Source organism: Zootoca vivipara, chromosome 16 (assembly GCF_965207765.1).
Source record: "Zootoca vivipara chromosome 16, rZooViv2.hap1.1, whole genome shotgun sequence".
Classification (NCBI taxonomy): domain Eukaryota; kingdom Metazoa; phylum Chordata; class Lepidosauria; order Squamata; family Lacertidae; genus Zootoca; species Zootoca vivipara.
The window spans coordinates 25,910,862-25,937,180 of NC_142599.1; the positions used below are offsets into that span (position 1 = coordinate 25,910,862).

The 26,319-nt window shown below is 46.7% G+C and overlaps 2 protein-coding genes across 5 annotated transcripts; one reads left to right on the forward strand and one right to left on the reverse strand.

Annotated features, from left to right (window-relative positions):
* Positions 1 to 894: 894 nt before the first annotated feature.
* Positions 895 to 6,381, reverse strand: KLHDC9 (kelch domain containing 9). 3 transcript variants are annotated; one of them, XM_088659832.1, is made up of 5 exons: positions 5,787 to 5,843; positions 4,008 to 4,528; positions 2,962 to 3,130; positions 1,715 to 1,913; positions 895 to 1,345 (listed from the first exon to the last, which is right to left on the reverse strand). In XM_088659832.1, exons 1-5 carry the CDS (start codon positions 5,841 to 5,843, stop codon positions 1,179 to 1,181), a joined length of 1,113 nt encoding a protein of 370 aa, XP_088515958.1. In that variant the 3' UTR covers positions 895 to 1,178. The 3 variants fall into 3 exon arrangements, with proteins under 3 accessions (XP_088515958.1, XP_034955124.3, XP_088515957.1); XM_035099233.3 differs by lacking the exon at positions 5,787 to 5,843 and adding an exon at positions 6,200 to 6,381 and having other exon boundaries at positions 898 to 1,345; XM_088659831.1 differs by lacking the exon at positions 5,787 to 5,843 and adding an exon at positions 6,135 to 6,178 and having other exon boundaries at positions 898 to 1,345.
* A 3,387-nt stretch (positions 6,382 to 9,768) lies between these two features.
* On the forward strand, positions 9,769 to 25,766 carry LOC118075888 (V-type proton ATPase catalytic subunit A). Of its 2 annotated transcripts, none has more exons than XM_060269401.2 (15): positions 9,769 to 9,865; positions 10,532 to 10,666; positions 11,515 to 11,643; positions 13,427 to 13,641; positions 14,734 to 14,871; positions 15,494 to 15,645; positions 15,872 to 16,034; positions 16,619 to 16,727; positions 17,530 to 17,652; positions 20,248 to 20,362; positions 21,306 to 21,369; positions 21,464 to 21,667; positions 22,434 to 22,528; positions 24,423 to 24,594; positions 25,381 to 25,766. In XM_060269401.2, the coding sequence occupies exons 2-15, from the start codon at positions 10,585 to 10,587 to the stop codon at positions 25,471 to 25,473; spliced, it is 1,854 nt and encodes a 617-aa protein (XP_060125384.1). In that variant the 5' UTR covers positions 9,769 to 9,865; positions 10,532 to 10,584; the 3' UTR covers positions 25,474 to 25,766. The 2 variants fall into 2 exon arrangements, with proteins under 2 accessions (XP_060125384.1, XP_034954149.1); XM_035098258.3 differs by having other exon boundaries at positions 10,582 to 10,666.
* Positions 25,767 to 26,319: the final 553 nt, after the last annotated feature.

The window sequence follows — 26,319 nt, forward strand, 5'->3', positions numbered from 1 at the left end:
TCTGTGCAAGACTTCACAAGGCTAGGGGAGGCACAAAGGCCTGTGGCAGCACACATGTTTTGGTGTGCAGAAGGTCCCAGGTTTGGCCTCCAGCATCTTCAGTTAATGGCTCCCACCTGGCTAGCCCAAAGCCAACCCAATGCTCCCCACATGTTTTGAACCACAACTCCCATTAGCCCCAGCCACGTGGGAGTTGTCCAAAACATTTGGTGAAGGTTGGGCTAGGTAACATATAGGACTGGTGTTTGAATGCCAATATTCTCCTAGAGCAAAATATGAGCTGTTGGCTTCTTCTGTATCTCTGCTTTCAGAGTGAGTTTCTAGCCCGTATTGGGCACAAATATATACTTAAAATCTGAGAAACCAGATGAGGAATGTCTGTGTGTAGGAATTTACCTCCTTGCCCCCCACCCTGCCAATAAGAAGCACAGCAGAACAAAGTTAATGTGCTGCAATCATCATATATTAAAAAAGAGGAATCATCCAAAGTGGTTACTATGCTTAAATCTGTTACTCAGTCAAAAGCCCAATTAGTTGGGGAACACTCTTTAAAAATAAATTGTCAATACAGGGGTCACCTTAAAAGGCATTTCCCCATCTCTTGCAGGAACAATGCTGTTTTCTAGATAGGATGTGCATCATGTGAAACGAAAGTATGCTTCACCCCCACGCCTGCCGCGCCACAAAAGACTGGTCATGTATGTAGACTTAATTGATTAAAACTCATGTTAATCTGCTAAAACCAGACCTCCCCCAAGCAAAATCTTGCAAATGCACATAGACTGGGTGAAGAATTCAGCTTTTGTTTGCCATTACAAAATGTGTTTTAAACAGTGTAGAGTGCAGATAAACATGGATCAAGATTTCAATACTGAAGGCCCTCTATAATCAGTAAGATTTTTACACAGAAAAACTTTATTCATAATTTTGGGATCTTTTCACACACACCCCTGCCCGATGAGGCATTTTCTTCCTAGTGTCCTTCAGTCTTATCACTTCCCCCTCTTGTATGTTTACCTGCAGAAAGAGCGTCGAAGTCTGACATGCAAGAGGGGTGCTTTATTTCACATGGCCCAGGGGCTCACTTTCCCCTGCAGGCGAGAGGGGAGTGGAGCAGAATTGAGAGCGCTGTCCACTTGAGGATGTTGATGAGAGCCACTAGCAAGAGGCTTCAAACTTCACAGAGCGAACTCCAAGCTGCAGATCTCTGGGCAGGGCGTCTTTCCATCAGCCCCAAACCCCCCAATGAGGTAGAGCTTGTCATTGCAGAGGCAGGTGCGGTGGCCAACTCTCTTCTGGCCCCGGTTGGAGCAAGGGAAGTGAAACCAGTTGGCTGGCGAAGACCCTGAGAGAATAGACAAGCTCTGTGAGGTTCTTGGGAGAGACTTCCTATCCCATCAACTCTAGCTGCTGGTTGGGTGCAAAAGAGGCTCATAACTGTGTGGAGGGATGGCATAGGCCAAGCTGTCTTGGTTAACAGTTGCTTCAGTTTCCCCCTACATTTTATCTGAGGTGTACTTGTTCCTCATCATGGCTTGCTAAACTTACAATTCCCTATTCAACAACACTGGGCAAGTGGAGAATTGCCATGGGGTGTGTGTGTGTGGAAGATGCTACATAGCTGGAGAATTTACATGTGTTGTTCTAACAGGGGCCCCCAAGATTTGTTGCAACTTCTGGCCAGAGAGATTCTTTGCACAAAGATGCCACTTACTTGTATCATGGATGTAAAGATCATTGCAAATGGCATCCCTGCCGGTCGATAAAGTCTCCCCACCAAAGATGACAGCAAAAGGCCCCACCACGGTGCAAGATTGGTGCCTCAGGCCTTTGGGACCCTGCCGGGATCCCTTTTCAGTGCTGACCAAGCGAGAGAGATTCTCTGTCAGCCCAGGAGCATGAACAGAATCAACCTGAGGGAGGGAAAGGGTGCGACAGACTTTGAAAAGTGCGGAGAGATGGAGGCTGTACAAGTTTAAGCGCCACTAAATTCTTTTATTAGAATGTTATGGATTTAAAATGCTTGATTTTAGTGAGAGAATATGGATTGTTAAGCGGAGGGACTGCATTCCAATGGGGCGGGATGGTTGAATGGACGATGTTGAGGACAACAGGACAGGCTGAGAATGCTGAGAGCAACAGGAGCTTGAGGGTAAAGCATGGGGAGAAGAGGGTCTGATACAAAGGGGAGGAAGGTGGCGCTCGAAGAGGCTCAATTTCACAACCTGATCTGAACCCAAAAGAACACTTTCCACAGTACGAGCCATTTGGACCCTACGATTGGCAGGGGAGGCCTTGGTGGTGGTGCCTGGCAATCCCTGAGATGGCTGGGTGGATTTATGTTTTTAACTGCAACTGCTTTTAGGTTGTTTTTTCAATACAGTGGAACCTTGGTTCTTGAACGGCTCAGTTGATGAACAAATTGGCTCACGAACATCGGAAACCCAGAAGTAAGTGTTCCGGTTTGCGAACGTTTTTCGGAAGCTGTACATCCGACGTGGCTTCCGCTTGAGTGCAGGAAGCTACAGCAGCTAATCTGAAGCCGCACCTTGGTTTTCAAATGTTTCGGAAGTCGAACAAACTTGCGGAATGGATTACGTTCGAGAACCAAGGTACCACTGTATTCCTTTTTTACTGTTTCAGAATGTTTTTGTGGATCTGTTTACCACCCTGGCCACCTTCAGGAGGAAGGGAGGGAGGGATGCAAATAATGAATTAAAATGGCACTGGTTTGGGGATTTGCAAGGGTGAACATCAGAAGTTTGCTTATATTGAGACAATTCATCCCGCTCACTCTTGTCAACACTGACTGGCAGAGGCTCTACAGGGCTTCAGACGGGGAGTTTTATCCCAGCCCTGCCTGGCGATGAACGTTAAACCTTTTTCATGTAAAGTCGATGCTCTACTCGGTTTTCCTATTTCTGCAAGGCCACATCATGCACCCACCCCACTCACACTCACATGGATTTTGCTTTTCCCCCAGTGTCCAGCTATGTCGAAGTCAGCAGAGTCACGCCCTCCAAAGACCACCAGGTTGTAGCCACTGCTCTTCCCGCTTGGGGTGGTTTCACGCAGCAGCATGGCAGAATGGCCGGCCCGGGAGGCCGTGCGTGATTCCTCTTCTTTGTACCTGGCAACAGGAGGAGAGAGGCAAAGGATGCTCTTTTTAAAATAATAATAATATTTTTAAAATTAAATGTTTTCAATATAAAAGACAATGAAAACCACACTAATCTAGAAAAGAAAAATAGAGAAAAGCAAAAAGAAAGAAAAGAAATAACAAAAGGAAATTAGAAAGCCCTCTATCAAGAACTCAAGGTGGCGTACATAGTTCTCTCATTTAAACCCCACAAGCCTGTATGTTAGGCTTATAGCCAGTGAGTGAGCTCAGTGTCACCTAGTGAGCTTCCTGGCTGAGTGGGGATCTGGACTTTGGTCTCCCAGGACCAAGACTAACCACTATGCCACATCGGCTTTCCTATACCAGCGGTTGGACTCGCAACTCCCAGCAGCCATCGTGGCCAATGGTCAAAGATGGTGGGAGTTGGAGTCCGATAACATCTGGAGGATCCCCCTTGCTTGCTAGTAGATCTAACAGATGTTTACTTAAGTCTGGCCTGTACCATCTAAGATTGAAGAGCTTGCTGAATCAGGCCAGTGACCCATCTAGTCCAGCATCCTGTTCTCACAGTGGCCAACCAAATGCCTGTAGGAAACTGGTAAGCAGGATCTGAGCACAAGAGCCTTCTCCCCTCTGGAATTCAGAAGCATTGGTGCCTCCGACTTGGGAGGCAAAGCATAGCCAACATGGCTAGTAGCCATTGCTAGCCTTCTCCATTTGTCCAACCTTTTAAAGCCATTCTGTGTTCTGCACTTTTAATTATGTACTGCGTGAAGAAGTACTTTCTTTCATCCGCTCTGACCCTTCCAACATTCAGCTTCCTTAGAAAAACCTTTGCAGGACCGAAGTCCTTGCAAGCAGCTCAGTATTCTGGGCAAGGTCGTACCAGTAGGTCTTGTTGCCAGGGTTGAGATGCAGTGTGAATATGCTGGCGTAGCGCCGCTGAGTCCGCACCCCGCCCTCACGGCCCACCACCCGTGCCTCGTGGTCTGTGAGCTTAGTGCAAGTGTGGCTGCTGAGCCCCACGGGGGCCTGGTTGGAGGGCCCCACAGCCCAGCGTTCCCACTGCCCCTGTTCGGCGTCAAAGCAGCACACGTCAGAGACCCGGTGGGAGCCATCCCAGCCCCCCACCACGCACAGGAAGCGGTCAGACAGGACCACAGCTTCGTGGTGGCTCCGGCGGTGCTCGCATTCGGGAGCCATCCTTTTGACCGTCTGGAGTGAGGGGTCGAAGGCCACCACATCCCCAAGGGGCGGCTCCTGGGTCTCCTGTGACTTCTGGCCCCCAAAGATGAGGAGCTTGCCCTGTACCACGTTGCAAGAGTGGAATGCACGGCCGAGGAGGTCACTGCACACCACTGGCCTCCACTCCCAGCTGCGGCCGGCGGCTGCCATACCAGGTTTGACCTGCAGGGGGGCAAAAGCAAGAAGGTTCAAGGGACAAGGTGGTGGACAATCCAAAGAGGGTTTTATTTATTCATCTTAATGAACTGCAAATAGCCATGTTGGAACAAACCTAAAATAATACAAGTAAACAATTTTTTTTCTTGCAGGAAAGAGGAGAGATGCAGAGACTACCAACAATAAAAAATACAGATAGGTCTTATCATTAGATGCCCAATGAAACCACACTCCTTCATAAACTGGCTCTCATATCACCTCTGTCCCCTCTGTGCCAGGCTAAAGGTTTAAGGTGCTGGTTTTGACCTTTAAAGCCCTATGCGGCTTGGGACCCTCGTATCTACGGGACCGCCTCTCCTGGTATGCCCCGCGGAGGACCTTAAGGTCCACAAACAACCATATTATGGAGATCCCGAGCCATAAGGTGGCTAGATTGGCCTCTACTTGGGCCAGGGCTTTTTCAGTATTGGCCCCAACTTGGTGGAACGCTCTTTCACAGGAGACCAGGGCCCTGCGGGATTTGTCATCTTTCCACAGGGCCTGCAAGACAGAGCTGTTCCGCCTGGCCTTTGGGTTGGACTTAGTCTGACCCCTGCATTTTTCCTCCCTCATGGCTTGAATTTGACCACTCAAAATGCTGCATTTTAAATTTTAATACTGTATTTTAATCTGTATTTTAATTAATTGCTTCTTATGTTTTATTGTAATTTTATTGGTGTGAGCCGCCCTGAGCCCGGTTCTGACTGGGGAGGGCGGGGTATAAATAAAAATTTATTTATTTATTTATTATTATTATTATTATTATTATTATTATTATTATTAAACTTACCCAACTCCCTCAACTTCCCAAGTCTCCCAACTTCCCTGGGAAGGGGGATTGATTGCAGCTCTAAGAGGGGGAACAGGGGCTTCCTAACAGCTCTCAGCATCCTTAACAAACTACAGGCCCCAGAATCCTTCAGTGTATGCCATGACTGTTTAAAGAAGTATCATAGTGTTTTAAATGCATGACTCCAGGAATGTGCTCCAATACACCAGATGTAAATAGACCACTTCACTTACTGAACTGAAAATCTACCGTTACAATATACAAAAATACGTATGCATCCTCACTCCCGACACTCCCTTCCCACCTCTCCAAAAACTAAAATAAGAATAAAGGGGTTTTTTTGTACTTGGGTTTAAAGCCCCTGCACTGAGCCTAAACTGAAAATCAATGTCCCTTTCCCGGGCTGCCCCCACAGGAACAAAAAGCATGTTATACCAGGAACAGGCTAAGAAAGGGTGCCCTTCCTCTGGTAAATAGGAACGGTGGAAGCATTTGTGCAAGGAGTTTGGTGCAATTCCTCAATTAATTTTGTTTTTTTTAAAACAACAAGAACAACAACACGCATTCTTTCCTACTCCAAAATAACATTCCTCCTCTTCATATGTTAGCTGTCAGATCACAGACTTCAAGGTTTGTTCCCCCTGCCCCCCCCCCCCGGCAAAAAAAGAGAAAAGCTTATTGTGCACATTCTCACAAACACCCCTGAGCACACTGCCAGGGTGTGTTTTCCAGTTGTGCTGGATAAATGTCCCTCCCTATTCCCCCCAAAAAAACCTCTCAAACCAGATTTGTGCATGCATTCAGGAATGGCTGTGTCATCAATCTCAGAAACTGTCATTTGGGCCTACCTTAAAAGAAGAAGCCTCTGCAGAGCAGAAAGCCTGGTTGCCTAGCAACGGGCAGCCCCTAGCAACCCCGTCATGTGTCTTGGCAACGGATTCTGCGGCTTACAGGAAAAGGCAGGCCCTGCCAGAAAGCATTTGCTGAGTGTGGTAAAGTTAGTAGGAGCATTAATAATCCCGGTGTGTGTGTTTGTTTTACGGCCAGCATAGGAGCGTCACGAGGAATCTGGAAAGAATTGGGATTTGCAGAGGAACAATAACCATTAATGGCAAAAATGATGAGCTGGGGGTGACGGGGGGGGGGGACGGGATTGGAGGTAGTGGTATCATACAGCTTCCTTCATTTGTTTTCAAAAAAGTGGGAACTGTGAGCTGTAGTTGTGCCCAGACCTCCGGGATTGACAGTGGAACCTCGGTTTATGAACACCTCAGTTTACGAATTTTCGGTTTACGAACACCGCGGACCCATCTGGAACAGATTAATTCACTTTCCATTACTTTCAATGGGAAAGTTCGCTTCAGCTTATGAACGCTTCAGTTTATGAACAGACTTCCGGAACCAATTACACCCATGCTTCGGGTTAAGTACGCTTCAGGTTGCGTACTCCGCGGACCCGTCTGGAACGGATTAATCCACTTTCCATTACTTTCAAAGGGAAAGTTCGCTTCAGTTTATGAACAGACTTCCGGAAACAATTGTGTTCATAAACCGAGGTACCACTGTATCCAGATTTGCCTGGCCCCCTCCAGGTGGCAGGGGTAGGGCTTTAATCTCCAGGTGGGTGAGAGTGCCTTAAAAAAAAACCCCACAAAAGAAAAATTAAGAATACTGTATGTGCAGCTTGCAAGCTTCAGGCTGCAAATTATTGCATTGAGTCTTGGGGGTGGGGTCTGCCCTTCTCTGCACCATCTTCCCCTCTCCCAATTAGCCTCCACCTCTGAAAATTATTGCATAGACTCTGAGAGGATGAGGGCTTGCCGTTCTCTGCTCCCACCGCCTCTCTTCCAATTCACCTCCATCTCCAGGGAGGTGGTAGGGAGCACAGAAGAAGACTCACCAGGGGCCATTCCTAGATCTCAGGTTTGAGGCATGAAAGCTCAGGATCTGGGATGCTCCTGACCTAGCAACCTTCATGTTTACATTCCTGTTTTCTGTACACATTCACTGCATTCCTAGTTACAGGTAGGTAGCCGTGTTGGTCTGCCACAGTCGAAACAAAATAAAAAAATTCCTTCCAGCAGCACCTTAGACTGAGACCAACTAAGTTTGTCATTGGTATGAGCTTTCGTGTGCATGCACACTTCTTCAGATACCGCATTCCTAGTGTGGGATTTTTAACCCATGTTCACACAAGCATGTGTCTAAAATGCACATGTATCCTGTACAGAGCTGGATTAAGCCCTTTAGAGGACCTAAACACTGAAAAGTTTATGGTCCCTCCCCCACCATATGTAATTCAAAATAAAAACGATACTAACCTGTAAAATAAAATTTTATTTTTCAAAACTTACATGTACAGTATGCTGAAATGTACATGCATTGGATCTGATTCCCTCATATTATTTCGATCAACGTTAGTAGGATGGCCCTATGGTTTAGGTGGGGATAAATAATAAGAGAACAGAAAAATGGGGGAATAGTGTGGGGTGGAGTGTAAGGAAAACTAAGAAAGCTGTGTAGATTCTCCCTGTAATGACTGTTTTGATGCTTTAAAAAAAATCTGTGTCAAATTCTTTCCAAAAAAAACCCTCATTTCTGTGTGTCCCTGCTTTGCTGGTGCCCTAAATACATGCTTAGTCTGCCTATTGGATAATCCAGCACCAATCCTATAGTTTGTTACAAAATACTGCTGTTGGATCGGTTGTTTCTCAAACCAGCTTCACCCCTCTTGGACTGGAAAAACAACACCAATGCATTCTAAGGGGGTAATGTGAACACACCTGAGTGTTTCTGAGCATGTGCAGCAGACAGGAGACTGAATGTAAGAAGGGGCAAAGAGAGAGAGAGAGAGAGAGAGCCTCTCCTGTGTCTGCCCTGACAAGCAGTGCTCTTCTAAGGCTTCTGCTAACCAAGAATCTTTTTTTTTTAAATAGAGATGCCAGGAATTGAATGTGGGATTTCAAATTTTAATTTAATTTTATCTGCATGTAAAAATGGTGCTTTATCACTGATTCATAGTAGAAATTGGAGTTCTTGGTAAAGTCCAGAAATAAACAGTAAATTGCAAGAACTCGGGCCAGAAGAAAAATGCCTTGGTACACTCTGACCTGTGAATCTTTGCTGCTGAAGAATTGTCGAAACAGGGCCTTGTCCTGATTTTTACTGGAATTTATATTTATTTGCCTTCAATACTGGGATTGACTCCTATTTGAACTCCTCATCACACAAATAAAACCTTGTGAAGATTTATTTGAAATCCATTTTTCTTCTGGCCTGAGTTCTTGCAATTTACTGTTTATTTCTTATCGCCGATTCATGGCTCCTCCCAAGGAATTGGTTTTCCCATTGGGAAATAATTTATTTAAGGGCATTTATATGGTGGATGTTCGGTTCCTGAGCATCTGCACAGTGCCCTCCAAAGGCTTTCCTGGTTTGGGGGGCCCCTCCAGAATGTTTTGATGTTCGTAAATTCTAAACCATGTTCGTGCCTTGCTTTGTTCTGCTTTAGTTCTGTGAAGTTTCCCCAATGCTAACACATTCCTGCTGTCTGGAGAGGCTACAGTGTCACAAAACTAGGACAAAAATAAACCAGAACATTTGTGGCATAGAAAGCTATGGGTTTTCAGCAAGAAATTATGGGATGTGCATGGATTGGAAATGAAACAGTGTGACCACTCCAAATGTCTGCAGGTACAATATGTATTTAAAGGGGAACACTGGTGAATGCTCTGATAGCATCATGAGCACATGAATGTCCATGTATGGAGGGGCCCTTGGTTGTGGTAAATGTCTTATAGAAAACAAATACTTCATTATTATGTTTATATCTTATGCAGGGGTACCTGGGGTCAGAATTGCCAACTCCCCCTACCAGCCCAGAGGGAAATTTAAAGGCCCTGTGTTTTAAATGGCTCCTTGACAAAATTATCCCTGATTTTTTTTAATTTGTTATCAAAGAGGGTTGCTATTCCCATGCAATCCAGAGCCACTCTTTTTCTCTGCCTTTAACAGATACATGGCAGAGAGAAATTCAACAGGTACATCTCCCCACCCCCACCCCACATGGAGATGTGGCTATATGGAGAAAACTGTTGAGTTTCTGTTTCCTATTGAAGGGGATCAGAACAGAGCAGCCCCCCGCCCTGATGCACCAGGAAGGAAAATCCAGCGAACTGTTGACAGTACACAGAATGACTGTTTGCAGTCGCTTCGTAAGGTTTTGCTCTGTTCCTCCTGTCCCAGTGACCTCCAGCCTCTCCCCAGTTCTCTGTGGCCAGCTCAGGTCAGAACTGGTTTCAGAGCAGAAAGCGGTCGTGCCGTACCTGTTTGCCTGACCACTTTCCCTGTATAATAACATCCCTCCCCCCCCCCAAAGTAGGAACACTGCCCCACCAAGCCTGAGTAAACCTTGAGAGCAGAAGGAGAGGTCAGGCTGATCTGAGCACCCACATGCAAGGAAGGACTTTTCTCACTCCTCGTCTCCAAATAGTTTGGCACTTCTCTTCCAAAAGGTAAGGCTTGGCCTTCAGGAATTCAGTGCGGGTGGGAATGGGTGCTGTTCCCAGCTAGCTTTGCACCACAGTTGCCAATGGTGTGTTTTCAATGTGTTTCTGATGGGGCTTCTGTGCCATTAACGGGTGCATGACAGGCTGACGTTCAGCTGATGAATATTTTTTCCAGCCGCTTTATCTCCACACAGGAACAGTTTCACCAGTGAGCATTCCGCCTGCCCTGAAGTGTTGTTGTTGTAAAGGCACAGAAGCTCCACTAGAAAAAAAGAAAGAAAGTTGGCAACCATAGCAAAATGTACGCTCCAGCTTAGGCGAAGCTCTTCCCCAGCTGTGACCCACCATTTGAAGATGTGTGGGGACAGGGATGGGCTGCAGAGGGGTTGCTGGGTGCTGAAAGACTCAGGTGCAAGCCCATGGCACAACACCACTCTTGCTAATTTTATATGTGCTTTCTGTCTGGGCAAATTAAGATGTTGGGTAGCTGTGGTCTTACCAGCATTGCGCTAAACTGCCCTGTGTGAGCATATTTTATATACAAAAGTTTTTGAAAGAAGCAGGAAATCTGAAGCTCAGTGCAAAAGACCCAGAGCATGGGTCCCACATCCCCTAACAATGCCCCCCTCTTGCACTGCTTTGATTTATCCTCCCACCCCATTTCTGATGCAGGTATTGTTGCCGTTGAAAGTCTTACCCTGTGGCCTCATCTCACCTTCCAGATCATGGAGTTCTCCAAACTTCCAAAGATTGGGGATGCAGAGAAAGAGAGTGAGATGGGATTTGTGCATGGTGTCTCTGGACCAGGTAGGTTCTCTGGCACTTGGAGAGGCTTAATAATACCCTCCAACAACCAAAGAGGAAAATAGGAACAAATGAGTTTACTCTGCAAGGAATAACCCAATTTTGCCTTTGTGCAGCAAGGCATGTTAGTACAGTAAACCAAACTGAGCATAACACTTCCTTCTTCTTTTTAAAGTTTGAACAGTCTATTAATCAACATTTAAAATCTCTGGATTGTGCTAACTACAAACAAGGATAGGGAAGATTATTATTTTTTTATTGGACTACCAATCTCAGCATCCCTCTCTCTTGGCTTCTCGGAACGCTAACACTTTCTGCAACTTCTGTGGTTTAAATAACTGGTGGTTTTGAAAGAGGTGGGGCTTGTGTCTGCACTGCTTCAGTCAAGATGGCCTGCTGTGCCCAAGGTTGCTTTCCCCCTGGGAAAAGAGCAGGACCATAGCTTTGCTGGGGGAAATGGGGTGCTCCTGGATCCAACATTGCCATTGGAGGCTCAGGTGACCTCAGTGGTTAGGAGTGCCTCTTTCCAGCTCCTTTTGGAGAATAATGACTTGGTCACTGTTCTCCACGTTCTGTTAGCTTCCAGACTGGTTTACTGCACAGGGCTTAGGTGGAGAACTGAAACGCTGAGATTTGTTTGTATCGTGATTTGCAAGCCCAAAGGGGATTTATTCCCATGTTAATTGAACTTCAACGTTAATTGGACTGTGCCCCAGTTATCTGCACGTGTATACCGTAGCTGCGATTTAAATTAAGGCAGATACCGAGAGCCGGCACTAGCCGGAGAAGCAAGCAGGCAAGCTTGTGATCAAAGGTGGGGTGACTCTCTCTTTCCCTCTCCCCACTGCCAGTGGTGATTGCCTGCAAGATGGCTGGAGCTGCCATGTACGAGCTAGTGCGCGTCGGACACTTTGAGCTGGTGGGCGAAATAATCCGTCTGGAGGGTGATTTGGCTACCATCCAAGTCTATGAGGAGACCTGTATCTTTCTGGAAAGGGTGAAGATGATGTCTCCTCCAGCTTCTCAGGCTCTTTGTCTCCTTTGTCTCCCTCCCTCTGCCCTGAGTCTACCTGCTCCCTCCCTCCCTCCACAGTCCCTTTCGAGACTTGCGTTTCCATCTCTCAGCCAACTTTGGGCCTCACCTTCCTAAGACGCACCTCTCCTATGTTCCTGGTTGCAAGGAACATCTCTGAGTCTGACCTTTTACTTCTACAAGGCTTTTACTTCAACGAATTTACAAATTTTGTCAGGGTTGTTGTCCATGCTGCCTTTTAAACTATGACTGGGCCCGTCCCTATGCTGTCCCACCTTTTCCTCCCTAAATCTGGAGGTTCTCTGTGCTTGGAAAATCCAAACAGGAGAGCTACTAGGGTTGCCAGACTCAATAGAGGACAGGACTTCTGTGCCTTTAATTGCTCTGCTCTCTTTTGAGTCTGGGAAACATTAAAGAGAAACCAGCAGACCCTTTGTTTAATTTCCAAGCAAAGGGTCTGCTGGGTTCTCTTTAAGGTTTCCAGACTCAAAAGAGAGCAGGGCAATTAAAGGCACAGAAGTCCTGCCCTCTATTGAGTCTGGCAACCCTAAGAGCTACATTGATTTAGGAGGAAGAAAATGTAGGATAGCAGTAGCTGGAGGCGAATGCCACATGGTCAAGAGGGAATCAAAGGAGGCACGTGTGGTTCACAAACCACCTTCAGCCAAGGTACATAGCTGCCAAGTTTTCCCTTTTCTCCCGAGGAAGCCTATTCAGCATAATGGAAAATCCCTTAAAAAAAGGGATAACTTGGCAGCTATGCCAAGGTACAGGGTACAGAAGGGCCCATTGCACCAATCATTGGACTCAGCTACATTAGTTTTAAAAAAAAAAAGCATTTCAAATGCATTATAACACTGTGACACCAGATGGCGCTCTGGAGTCCAATCCTTCCGCAATGTGATTTCTCATTATGAGTTTTACACCATGTTTTCCTGAAACATTTTTTTAATGTGTCTGGATCCAGCCGTTGTTTCTTCTTGTTAATCCCCGCCCCCCTGACACATTCACACGTATGTGTTGAAATCAATATATATATATATAGGAGAGGTATAGAAATTAGAAAGAGGAGATACCGTATAACCAAATAATGTTTAGCACACATAAACAGCCAGCCATTGCTCTAACAGTGTTGTGGGGACTCTGATTACATTTCCAAAAAGTAATGTCTCCATTGTGGGGCGGTCACAAGGCACAAGTGAAGACAGCCTTTGGAAGTATTAAGAACATGAGAAAGGCCTGCTGGATCAGGCCAATGTATTTTAATCTTTGTTGGAAGCCGCCCAGAGTGGCTGGGGAAACCCACCCGGATGGGCGGGGTACAAATATATTATTATTATTATTATTATTATTATTATTATTATTATTATTATTATGGTATTATTATATCTAGTCCAGCATCCTGCTCTCACAGTGGCCAACCAGAGGCCCCAATGGAAAAACAGCAAGCAGGACCGAAACACACAGGTTCTGGTATTATAAGAGAGGAAGAAATTTTATTCTTTGCCCGCTTTCTTCACGCCATTCAGGATTTTATAAATTCGCATCATGTCGCCTCTTACCGTTCCAAAAGGCATATAGTTCGAAACAGTACCTGTGCAAAGGTAGATGACAACATTGGAATATCTATTTCAGGTCAGCCTGGCTGGGAAGGAACCCCATTGCCCTTCCCCTTCTGCCCTTTCCTTGCTCTCTGTTATCAAACTCTTTTTCCTGAGTAACTGCTACAGCGGGTGTTTGCGTGGGGGATCCTGTGCTGAGGACTGGGAAGCCGCTCTCGGTGGAGCTTGGCCCAGGCATCATGGGGTCCATCTTTGACGGGATCCAGCGGCCCCTGAAAGACATCACAGAGCTCACCAAGAGCATCTACATCCCCCGGGGCATCAACATCTCGGCTTTGTCCAAGGACCTGAAATGGGAGTTCAGTCCCAGCCCAAACATCCGGGTAAGAGACACGCTATTGGTTTTGGGGCGCAACAAGGCCCTGGGCCCTAGGGATGAGTTATGAAACCAAGGGGGCAGTGGCCCCCAAAAGTTTGGGGAACCACTGTGCTAAGGTGAGCTTCCTGGCTGAGTGAATATTGGAAGCTGGATCTCTTCTACCCTAATCCAACTTTCTGTCTACTCCAGCCTGCAGGCTTGCAATAGGAACATAGGAAGCTGTCTTGAATTGAATCGGGCCATTGGTCCATCTAGCTCAGTATGCATTTCCTGGCTCTCCAGGCTTTCAGACATGGGGGGGGGGGTGGGTCTCTCCCAGCCCTAACATGGAAAAAATGCAGGTGCTCTTGTAAATGGTTGATTTACAGGCTGATGGCCAGAAATTTAATAATGAAAATGTGCAAGGGGTGTGTGTGTGTGTGTGTGTGTGTGTGTGTGTGTGTGTGAATCCAGATTTGCCGCAATCTTCGTAATAGTAGGCTAACATTTACTGCAGAATGATAGAACTGTAGAGTTGGAATGGACCCAAAGTGTCAACTAGTCCAGCCCCCGCAATACAGGAATCACGTTGTGATTGTATTGTGTTATATGTCCATACAATGGAACATAAATTTTATAACATGTAAATCTTTTTGTAACGTTTTAAATAGGGGTATTGCATTCATTGGTCAGAATGGTGGAAAGTTAACTCCTTATGAAGGCTTTGGACAGTGGACACTGCCTGTGTGTTCTCCCTTATATCTTCTCAAATAAAAGGCTAGAAACTCACTTTGAAAAGAATAATAATAGCCAGACATCCAGAAAAGTGGCTTCAAATCCTTAGTGGGACAGTTCCCCATAGGCATCTGATTTCAGCAGGTGTTTCTCACACATTTTAAAGCCAGTTTTCACACTCATGAGGACTAGAAGATTGCTTTAAATACAAAGACAATTGGGAGCTAAGATTCTCAGGATGCCAATTCCCCCTTATGTGACTTCTCTGTGCTTGCGTGGACTCTCACAGAACACATCCAGCCCCTGTCTTGGGTCAGCTTTTATGTTGAGATCCTGTTGTGCTTCTTAACCATTTATGCTGCTCTCCTTTCTACGTCTTTAGGTTGGGAGCCATGTAACTGGCGGCGATATTTACGGAACAGTGCGCGAAAACTCCCTCATCAAGCATATGATCATGGTGCCACCCCGGTGCCGGGGCACAGTCACCCACGTTGCCCCAGCTGGGCAGTATGATACTTCGGTAGGTAGTGTTGTATGTGTGCTTCTTCTATGCAGATTTATTCGACTAATTGGCTAAACCTTGTGCATTAAATTGACTGGGAGTTCTGTAAACAGCTTTCCGGGTCATGTGGCCAGCATGACTAAACCGCTTCTGGCGCAACGGAACACCGTTACGGAAACAGAGCACACAGAAATGCCATTTACCTTCCCGGCACAGTGGCACCTATTTATCTACTTGCACTGGTGTGCTTTCGAACAGCTAGGTTGGCAGGAGCTGGAACAGAGCAACGGGAGCTCACCCCATCGCAGGGATTCGAACCGCCGACCTTCCAGTTGGCAAGCCCAAGAGGCTCAGTGGTTTAGACCACAGCGCCACCTATGTCCCATAGTGATGATAATAACAGCAACAACAATATAATGCATTTATGCAGCCTTTTAGAGCATCCAATGGACTTCACATTAGCTCAGGAATCATTTGAACAGTTCTGTAAGGGGGTAGGCCGTTGTCATTCTTATTATTCCCACATTGTAGAATGGGAGGTGGAAATAGTGAATTTGGGCTGAAATGGGAGATTTTGAACAGCCAGCTTCTGGCAACTGCACCGTGGCCACTCTCACCCCTGTGCCTTTTCTCCCTGAAGGATGTGGTGTTGGAACTCGATTTTGAGGGAGTGAAGGAGAAACTCACGATGGTGCAGGTGTGGCCCGTCCGGCAGATCCGTCCCGTGTCAGAGAAGCTCCCGGCCAATCATCCGTTGCTGACTGGCCAGAGGGTCCTGGACGCCCTCTTCCCGTAAGCCAGGGGTTGGGATAACCTGGTTTGGCCTGAGGGCCACATTCACATCCATCTTTCAGGGGCCACATGCCAGTAATGGGCAGGGCCAGAGGGAAAGAGGATCCTGATTCTCATTGCAATTAGATCTTCCACCAGATGCCAAACCGTTTTGGAGGCTGGGCGGGCTGGGCTGCAGAACCTTTCCCTTCCCTCCATTATCCTCTCCCCCCACTTCTTCCCACAGGTGTGTCCAAGGCGGGACCACAGCCATCCCAGGCGCCTTTGGCTGTGGCAAGACAGTCATCTCCCAGTCGCTGTCCAAGTATTCCAACAGCGATGTCATCATTTACGTGGGCTGCGGTGAGCGGGGCAACGAGATGTCTGAAGTGCTGAGGGACTTCCCCGAGGTGAGATCAGTGGAGTGGGCGGGGCTTTGTGCTGTGGGCGGAGCCATCCCGATCCTTTGCTCCCAATTCCTTATTCCTTAAGGCAAACATAGCATTATTGTGCACTGCCCCAATCTCTAGCTCTACCCACCCCACCCCACCAACTCTTCTGTTATGTACTGAGCTGAATCCTAGAACAATAGGATTCAGAATCAGCGGGAGCTACCCAATCCAACTCCAGGTGGAAGTGAATCCGCAACCTGATTGGCCTGCTGGAGCAGCCAATCAGGCGGCTGGCATAAGTGAATCTGCTACCTGATTGGCCTGTAGGAGCAGCCAATCAGGCTGCAGGCAAAAGTCAATCCACAATATAATTGGCCCACAGGTGTAGCCCTGAAGTAGCCAATCACGCAAGGCCCATTGTGTAAATAATGTATATAAGCAGATGGTTTTGGGAAAAGAGCCATTCGTCTTCTCTTCTCCTCCTTGATGACTATGAGCTGAATAAAGAGCATGAAATTCACTCTTGACTCTGAGTATATTTCATCTTCCCTAAACCTCCCCACCCTTCCTCTGCCCTGTAATCACTTTGCTTCCTCTCTCAGCTGACGATGGAAGTGGACGGCAAGACGGAGACCATCATGAAGCGCACCTCGCTCGTCGCCAACACGTCCAACATGCCTGTGGCCGCACGAGAGGCCTCCATTTACACAGGTGAGGCTGCCCTTCTCTCGCCCTGTTTCCGGCAAATGTATAAAAATGGCTCCCTGGCATCCCAATAATCTCACTGTTAGTCCCATACGACGATGGCAGCCTTCTCCATGAATGCTCCCTAGCTGCAAGGAGTGGCATCAGCCCAGCCACTCTCTGTTGGAGACAGGGTGCTGGGCTGGGTGAATCTTTGGTACCCTACAACAGGGGATGTTTTGCCACTTTAGGCAAAACTGAAAATGCCATCCCCACCTCCTCCTCCTCCTTCTCCACAGCAGCAAGTTCCACACTCCAAGGAATGGGATGCATGCCACTGCTTCCCACCTTCCCACCGCTGTCATGTGGTGGGCAGGCAGCACAGAGAGGCAGGTGTGTGGCCCACTCCTCAGAGCCCAGATCTACCACTGTGGAGGGGCCTACCACCTATGGCAGGCATCCCCAAACTGCGGCCCTCCAGATGTTTTGGCCTACAACTCCCATGATCCTTAGCTAACAGGACCAGTGGTCAGGGATGATGGGAATTGTAGTCCAAAACATCTGGAGGGCCGAAGTTTGGGGATGCCTGACCTATGGCATCTTCCTCACCTCACCTCACAGGCAAGCAGGCCCTGAGCCGAGATCATCTTGTGATCTCAACCTCTTCCCTGCATTTGGGGGTAGGGAAGAGATGTCCTCCCACACTATATTTTTGGAAGATCTCTTGTCTTCCTGGCTCTTCTGCTTGAGGCTCTTGCTCCTCAGAGGGATCTCCTCCCACTCACAAGGCCTCTCTCTCTCTCGCTTTCTCTTTCCCCACCCCATCCAGGGATCACACTCTCAGAGTACTTCCGTGACATGGGCTACCACGTCAGCATGATGGCTGACTCCACTTCCCGCTGGGCGGAGGCGCTCCGTGAGATCTCTGGGCGTTTGGCCGAAATGCCTGCAGGTAACCCTCTTTTTGTTTTTTGAGACTTCCTTCACTTCCCATGTCTAGGCGATTTATATAGAGTGAGCATGGGACAAGCGATCCTGTCCCACTGACTCTTGTTGATTTACTTGTATTTATGTGGAGCCTTTGTACCCCGCTGTTCAGCCAAAAAGTCTCCCAGAGCAGCTTACAGACAGTCTAAAGACTGTCTAAAAGACTGTCCCTGTCCACAGGCTTGCAATCTTAAGAAAAACATGACAAACAAGACCTGGAGACACCAAAAACATTACAATGGAATGGTGCCTTCCTGCCTGATGTCAGTGGGCAGGGAGTTCCAAAGTGTGTGGGTGCTTCCACATTATTATTATTATTACAAATGCAGAATAAGTATTAAGTGGTACTGAACAGTGCCAGTTCAGTATAGAATTCTGGAGTTGGAAGGGACCCCAAGGGCCATCTAGTCCAACCCCCTGCAATGCAGGAATCACAACCGCATTATACGTCTTTAGTCACCAGGTGAAAATGTTCCTCTTCAACCAGGCCTTTGGCTGATTAATATTCTACGGCATTCTTAAAAGTGTTTGTGGTTGCGGGGGTTATTGTTTTGTTTTAGCTATTTATTTTGTGCTTTTATCCAGTATTTTTATCTTGTGAACTGTCCTGAGATCTTCGGATGAAGGGTGGTATATAAATTAACTACTACTACTACAGAATTCCTAACAGCCATCTAGCCTCTGTTTAAAAACATCCAATGAAGGAGAGCATCACTTTCTGAGGGAGTCCATTCCACTGCCCAACAGCTCTTGCTGTCAGAAAGTTATTCCTAATGTTTAATTGGAATCTCCTTTATTGCAAATTGATTCCACTGATTTGGGTCCTACCCTTTGGAGCAGCCAGTGGTGGAGCTTCATGCTCCGGCACCAGGGGCAGGGGCATGGTGCGCGTTCTGGGGGTGGGGCGCGCCTCCCGGAGGGCCGTGGCACACGTTCCAGGGGCACGGCGCAACTCCTGGAGGGGTGTGACACGTGTTCCAGGGCAGGGGTGCATTTTGGGGGTGGGATGGGTGCCCACGATGGCGCCCCTTGGAGCCCGCTGCTCGGGGCGGCCCACCCCCACTGCCCCTATCTTCCTACGCCCCTGGGAGCAGCAGAAAAAAAGCTTGCTCCGTCTTCTGTGAGAAAGCCCTACAGGTATTTGAAGATGGCTAGCCTATCACCTGAAAGGGACGCAGGTGGCGCTCTGGTCTAAACCACAGAGCCTAGGGCTTGCTGTGGTGAGAGAGAGCCAGTGTGGTGTAGTGGTTAAGAGTGGTAGACTCGTAATCTGGGGAACCAGGTTCGTGTCTCCGCTCCTCCACATGCAGCTGCTGGGTGACCTTGGGCTAGTCACACTTCTCTGAAGTCTCTCAGCCCCACTCACCTCACAGAGTGTTTGTTGTGGGGGAAGGAAGGGAAAGGAGAATGTTAGCCGCTTTGAGACTCCTTTGGGTAGTGATAAAGCGGGATATAAAAACCAAACTCTTCTTCTTCTTGCTGATCAGAAGGTTGGCGGTTCAAATCCTTGCGACGGGGTGAGCTCCCATTGCTCGGTCCCAGCTCCAGCAGTTCGAAAGCACGTCAAAGTGCAAGTAGATAAATAGGTAACACTCCGGTGGGAAGGTCAACAGTGTTTCCATGCGCTGCTCTGGTTCGCCAGAAGCGGCTTAGTCATGCTGGCCACGTGACCCGGAAGCTGTCTGTGGACAAACGCTGGCTCCCTCGCTTATAGATCGAGATGAGCGCCGCAACCCCAGAGTCGTTCACGACTGGACCTAATGGTCAGGGGTACCTTTACCTTTACTTTTTAGCCTATCACCTCCCAGACTAAACACCCCAACTCCCTCAACCATTGCCTATAAGGCTTGGTTTCCAGGCCCTTGATCATCTTGATCCCCATCCTTTGCACCCTGACATCAGGCAGGCACCTTCAATGTCATCCTTTCAGCACCTCCCTGTCCCTTATCCTTTGTGTGTCATTTTCCCCCTTAGATTGTAAACTTGCACCCCATTATTATTATTATTATTATTATTAGTAGTAGTAGTAGTAGTAGTAGTATACAGTGGTACTTCTGTTTAAGATTCATTCTGGAGGTCCGTTCTTAACCTGAAACTCTTTTTAACCTGAGGTACCACTTTACCTAATGGGGCCTCCAGCTACTGCCAAGCCTCCGGAGCACGATTTCTGTTCTCATCCTGAAGCAGAGTTCTTAAACCGAGGTACTATTTCTGGGTTAGCAGAGTCTGTAACCTGAAGCGTCTGTAACCCGAGGTACCACTGTACTGTCTGTCATCTGGAGATCACAGGGTGGTTCACAACATAAAAATATAAAATGAGATGGCCACCACTTTGGACAGCTTTGATAGAGAATTAGGCAAAATCCATGGAGGATAACCATGGTTCCTGGCGATCCTGGCTCTTTGCTACCTGAATCCAGGCTGCTGTGGAACAAGAGCAGAAGAGTGCTGTTGTGCTCATTTCCTGCTCATAGGCATCCCATGGGAGGCACTGCGAGAACTCATGATGGGGCTGCTGACCCTGCAGGGGTCTTCTTACATTTACATTCTTACATTCCAGACAGCGGGTACCCGGCCTACTTGGGTGCCCGCCTGGCTTCCTTCTATGAACGGGCTGGGCGTGTGAAGTGCTTGGGGAGTCCAGAGCGGGAAGGGAGCGTCAGCATCGTCGGAGCGTAAGTTTCACCACCTTGGTGCCTTACCGAGGGTGTGGTTGGAGAGAAGTGAAGCAGGGGACTCCTAAACCCGGTTAAAGATCTCTGAGCGGATAAACCGACTGCCTTTCAAGCAATTCATTGATATCATTTACTTATTTCAACACGTCTCTAAAGGTGCTTAACGTTGGTGACAGACAAGTTTCTATTGAGTAAGAGAACTCTGGGTGGTTGTTTTTTAAAGATAGCACCCATTATCTAAAATCCAAAACAAGGAAAGGAGATAAGCCATCTTCCTTCCTTGCGTTGAATTTTGTGTCACGTAATTTCTGGTCTCCGTAAAGTTCCAGGCGTGTGGATGGTGGTATATTAAAAATAATATCAACGTTCTTCAGTGTTTGCAGTAAATTTTATTTTGTGAGTTTAGCACAGCCCCATGTCAGCCTGGTGGCCTCTGATATTTTGGGCTAAAGTGTCCATCAGCCCCTATAGTCAAATCCATTCATTCTGCTGGCTTTCTCCACCCTAGTGCCCTTCAGAAGTTTGGGACTACATCTCCCACTAGCCCTCAGCCAACATGACCCTTTTGGACTCCAACACCCATCAGCCCCAGCCAACACAGCCATTTTGCACTCTACCTCCCATCAGCTCTCAGCTAGCATGGCCATATTGGACCACAACTCCCATCAGCCCCAGGGTCAGTATTAGAGCAGGAGCTTGGTGTTCCTAAGGTCCCAGGTTCAGTGTCCAGTTCTGCTTTCTTGTTTTAAAAAGACCTCTCTATGGACTCGGGCCGAATTTTACACACGTCTCCTTTTTTCAGACTTGCAAGGGCCTGCATTTTTAGTAAGTAGGTATATGTTGGTTTCAGACCTTGGCCACAGCTTGCCAGCTTCCAGTAGGATCAGATCCTCAACTGAGCTCTTGCTGGGAGTTTCACCTCACCTTTCCCATTGACTCCTAGGGTCTCCCCTCCTGGCGGTGACTTCTCTGACCCAGTCACCTCAGCAACGCTGGGGATCGTCCAGGTGAGTCTCTCTCCTAGAGTGTTGCCAGCTCTTTGACGCTACCTGGCATGGTCCTGCTAACTCCTCACCTCCCTTCTGGTCCTAATAATTCCAGGTCTTCTGGGGGCTGGACAAGAAACTAGCTCAGCGAAAGCACTTCCCATCAGTGAACTGGCTGATCAGTTACAGCAAATACATGCGGGCGTTAGATGAACACTATGAGAGGCACTACCCGGAGTTCGTCTCCCTGCGCACTAAGGCCAAGGAGATCCTGCAAGAGGAGGAAGATCTGGCAGAGATTGTCCAGCTGGTTGGAAAGGTGAGGAGAACAAAAGGCTGTCTGCAGAGGGAGGAGAGAAAAATCATTACTCATCAATTCGTTTCTGTCCCTTTAAAAATCTTCATTTGCCTCATTATCGCTTCAGTGGAATGGTATTTGTGCCATCACAAATTTATCACCATTCCAGGTTTGTTGAGACCAGGGGCCTTGCATTGCCTGTAACTCTGGCACTGTAGCTCTGTGCCTTGAAAGGATGAGAGGAACCTGATTTTGCAGTTCATTTTGAAAAGTCACAGTGACGTGAGTGCAAGCGGTATTTCAAAATCTATTGTTAGCTCAAATCCTGGGGCATTGGAACTCTGCAATTGGCTATTACTCAAGTAACTCAGACTGCTAAGATAGACATCTTGCAGGGTTGTTGTAAGAATTCCTGATATAAAATGTGTGAAGTGATCAAAGCACCCAAAAATTGCTACAAAGCCCTGGAATCTGTTTCCAATCACAGCAGGGCTTAAGCTTAGATCACTGACAGTGCACAATGTGCCTTGCATTGCCGCACTTCCCTATTGGGGAGAAATGAAGCTGGGTGGGGAATCTGGGATTATGCAAATAATGCCTGGAATAAAAGGTGTAATTTCCAGGCAGGTTTGAACCTCCGCGCCTCTTCTTTCAAGCACCGAGTGTTCTGTTTGAGAGAGACGGCAGGCAGAGCTATTGAAGGTGCCTAGATCCCGATTCTTCTCTTTCCCCAACCTCGCTCTTTTCCTGCTGCTGCTCCCCAGTTATAACTATTTCCTTTGTCCAGGCGTCCCTTGCTGAAACGGACAAGATCACCCTGGAGGTGGCCAAACTGATCAAGGATGACTTCCTGCAGCAAAACGGCTACTCTTCCTATGACAGGTAACCCCACACCAGTCGACACCTCTCTTTCACACAGCACTTTTGCCCAAGTTCTACTCTCCTCATTTAGCTCTGCCAAGGTGTTGCTTTTCCGTAATTAGCTGAAAACAGAATTAAAGTGGAGTTCCCAACACAACACTTCAATGCTCTACTGTTTAGGGAGGTTTTTAATGTTTGATGCTGTACTGTTTTTAATATTCGGTTGGAAGCCACCCAGAGTGGCTGGGGAACCCCAGCCAGATGGGCGGGGTATAAATAATAAATTATTATTATTATTATTATTATTATTATTTTTAATTGTTCAGCAGGGATGAGGAGCCTGTGGCCCTCCAGATCATAGAACTGTAGGGCTGGAAGGGATTCACAAGGGTCATCTAGTCCAACCACAGCTAAAGAATCCCTGACAGATGGCTGTTCAACCTCCATTTGAAAACCTCCAGGGAAGGAGAGCATCACTTTCCAAGGGAGTCCGTTCCACTGTCAAACAGCTCTCACCATCAGGAAGTTCTTCCTAATGTTTAGTCATAATTTCCTTTCTCATCATTTGAATCCATTGTTTTGGGTCTCCAGAGCAGGAGAAAACAAGCTTGCTTCATCTTCCATGTGACAGCCCTTCAGATATTTGAAGATGGCTATCATATTGCCTCTCAATCTTATCTTATCTTATCGTATCTATCTTATCTTACCATCTTATCTTATCTTATCTTACCATCTTATCTTACCATCTTATCTTATCATCTTATCTTATCATCTTATCTTATCTCTATTTTTTATTTTATATACCGCCCTATACCCGGAGGTCTCAGGGCGATTCACAGAAAAGATCAGAATATATAAAATCAAAATAACAACAATAATCCAACAACACCCCTCCAAAAAGAGCCACATTTTAAAAGGGCATAGGATGTCAATCAGATCAACCAAAGGCCTGGTTTTAAAAGAAACATATTTGCCTGGTGCCTAGAGGTGTATAATGAAGGTGCCAGGCAAACTTCCCTGGGGAGAGCATTCCACAGATGGGGAGCCACTGCAGAGAAGGCCCGTTCTCATGTTGCCACCCTCCGGACCTTTCAAGGAGGAAGCACACAAAGGAGGGACTCAGAAGATGATCTCAGAGTCCGGGTAGGTTCATATGGAAAGAGGCGGTCATTGAGGTGTACTCCACACTAAGATGTTGTTGGACTCCCATCAGCTGCAGCCATCATGGCCAAAGGTCAGGGGTGATCGGAGTTGCTACCCAACAACACCCGAAGGGCCAAAGGTTCCTTAGCCCTGTTGCACAGCAACTCCTTTCCCCCTGACCAAGATTCTTCAGTGATGTATCAACATAGGAGTGAGTCTGATCAGCACAAAGCCTTTCCAATGTTAATTACAAGCTTCCTGTCTGTGGGTCCTACCCATACTATTTCCTTGATTGTTCATCCTTTCCGCTTTTCTGTAGCAAAAGAAATGCACCTTTTCTTATTTGACAGACATAATGGTATGCAGGTGATAGGTTTGGGGAGGAACTCCCTACCTATTGACATCAGGCAGGTACTTTTTGACATCTGCTAAAACATTTTTGTTTAGACAAGCCTCCCAGAAAGTTGAAGCTGATGTGAGTTTTAGTCTATTATTTTAATTTTCCCAAAGTCTTAAATTATTACCAATTTTCCATATTGATAACTTTGTTCTTCTATCTTTATTGCAAACTACTTTGAGAGTTGTTGTTGTTGTTGTTGTTTATAGTTAAACAATGTACAAATTTTATGAAACAAATAACTAAGGAGGGTGCCTCCCACAAACAGCACCCCAGTAAAAAAAAAATCAAGACGTTCCACAGCATTTGCACTCAGATTTATTCGCTCACCACTGAGCATGCATTAAAGTACTTCAATGTGCCTCTCGATTCCAGGTTCTGCCCTTTCTACAAGACAGTAGGAATGCTCCAGAACATGATTGGCTTCTATGAGTTGGCCCGCCATGCAGTAGAGTCCACTGCTCAGTCCGAGCACAAAATCACCTGGGCTGTCATCCGCGAGAACCTTGGGGAGATAATGTACAAGCTGAGCTCCATGAAGTTTAAGGTGAGGCTGGGCCGTCTGCCTTCAGTTTTACTAGCTGATTGCAGCCTCCCTTTTATTTCTACCTGCCTCCATCCTCCTAGCAGAAGCGGTTTTAGGATGGTGCAACCTGTGCGGTCATACTGGGTGCTGTGCTGCAGGGGGCGCCAAAACAGTGCTGTAGAAAAGGGTGTGAGAGGGGGAGATTTCAGTGTCACACAGGACACTGTTGAAATTTGAGAGCCCACCCAGAGATGGAAAGAAGAAAAAGTCCCGACCAGAGAGGAATGGCAAACCAAGCTGTTGGACTATGCCGAAATGGCAGAGCTGACTGGAAAACTCAGGAACCGAGAGCACAAAAACTTCATAAAAAGAACGAGAAAAAATTATAAGTTATTTAGGGGACCACTGTAAGCAGATGGAAACTTTTACAGGATTTTGATTCCATTTGTACCATGGACAATATGGATTTATATAATATTTAGAGTATGGAAGAATATGCAGTTGTAAATGTTTAAAACGGGAGCCCATTGAGTAAGTGGGGAGAAGTCACGAGAGTCTTTGTATATGGATATATATTTGGATCTCTACAACCTTGTATTTGTAAAATAAAATAAAAATAATTTCTTTTAAAAAAGAAAAAGAAATGTGAGAGTCCAAAATCTGCTGCTGGTCCTAGAAGCTCTCTTCTTTTCTTTTCTTTTCTTTTCTTTTCTTTTCTTTTCTTTTCTTTTCTTTTCTTTTCTTTTCTTTTCTTGCAATGTGTCTTCAGCCTGCCATTCATAAATCATGGTTTGTCTCTTTATCCAGGATCCAGGGAAGGACGGAGAGGCAAATATCAAAGCTTACTACGCCCAGCTTAGCGAGGAAATGCAGAATGCGTTCCGCAACTTGGAAGACTAAAAAGGAGGACTTGGAGGACTCAAAACTTTGAGTGATTTGCAGCAAGACTTTTCACATTTCAGGGTGGCGGCGATGTAACAGCTCCAATCAGGAACTCATTGCTAAGAGCTCATTTTTCATGTCAAATAGGGGGCTGGGGGCTGACACCATCACAGTTTGTAACCAGCCATGTGTGGCTGTCTGGTAGCAGTTGTAATATTGGAAACAAAGGAGCCAGGTGAAAACCTTTGGATTTGTTTGTAAGTTTTTAATTTGGATAGCTTGAATAAATTTGAGTACGTGGTTTAACCATCTATACTTTTGCATAACTCATTATATGAAAACGTTAACCAAAAATCCTTCTCAATGGCATGGTCAGATGAGGTGGGAAATAATAATAATAATAATAATAATAATAATAATAATAATAATAATAATAATAATAATAATAAATTCATACCCTGCACATCTGGCTGGGTTTCCCCAGCCACTCTGAACAGCTTCCAACAGAATAATAGAATAAGATGATTGATTAAACATTAAAAGCCTCCCTAAACAGGGCTTCTAAAAATCTGGTAGCTGTTTTTCTCTTTGTCATCTGGTGGGAGGGCGTTCCACAGGGCGGGCACCACTACCGAGAAGGCCCTCTGCCTGGTTCCCTGCAACTTGGCTTCTCGCAATGAGGGAACCGCCAGAGGGCCTTGGTACTGGACCTCAGTGTCCGGGCAGAACGATGGGGGTGGAGACGCTCCTTCAGGTATACTGGACCAAGGACATTTAGGGCTGGTTAAACTGTGTGCTCTGCTCAATTCCTAAATCAACCCTACTGTCGGAGCTTTGCAGACCCCGAATCCTATTGAGGAATGC

Bases quoted from the DNA above. Each gene is read 5' to 3' on its own strand.
- KLHDC9 (XM_088659832.1), bottom strand. From the start codon at position 5,843: ATGCTTCCACCGTTCCTATTTACCAGAGGAAGGGCACCCTTTCTTAGC. The intron at 4,529-5,786 runs GTATAACATGCT...GCCCCCCTGCAG, and splicing joins CCTTTCTTAGCCTGTTCCTG to GTCAAACCTGGTATGGCAGC. The intron at 3,131-4,007 runs GTACGACCTTGC...TCCTGTTGCCAG, and splicing joins CCTGGCAACAAGACCTACTG to GTACAAAGAAGAGGAATCAC.
- LOC118075888 (XM_060269401.2), top strand. From the start codon at position 10,585: ATGGAGTTCTCCAAACTTCCAAAGATTGGGGATGCAGAGAAAGAGAGT. The intron at 13,642-14,733 runs GTAAGAGACACG...CTACGTCTTTAG, and splicing joins GTCCCAGCCCAAACATCCGG to GTTGGGAGCCATGTAACTGG. The intron at 14,872-15,493 runs GTAGGTAGTGTT...TTCTCCCTGAAG, and splicing joins CTGGGCAGTATGATACTTCG to GATGTGGTGTTGGAACTCGA.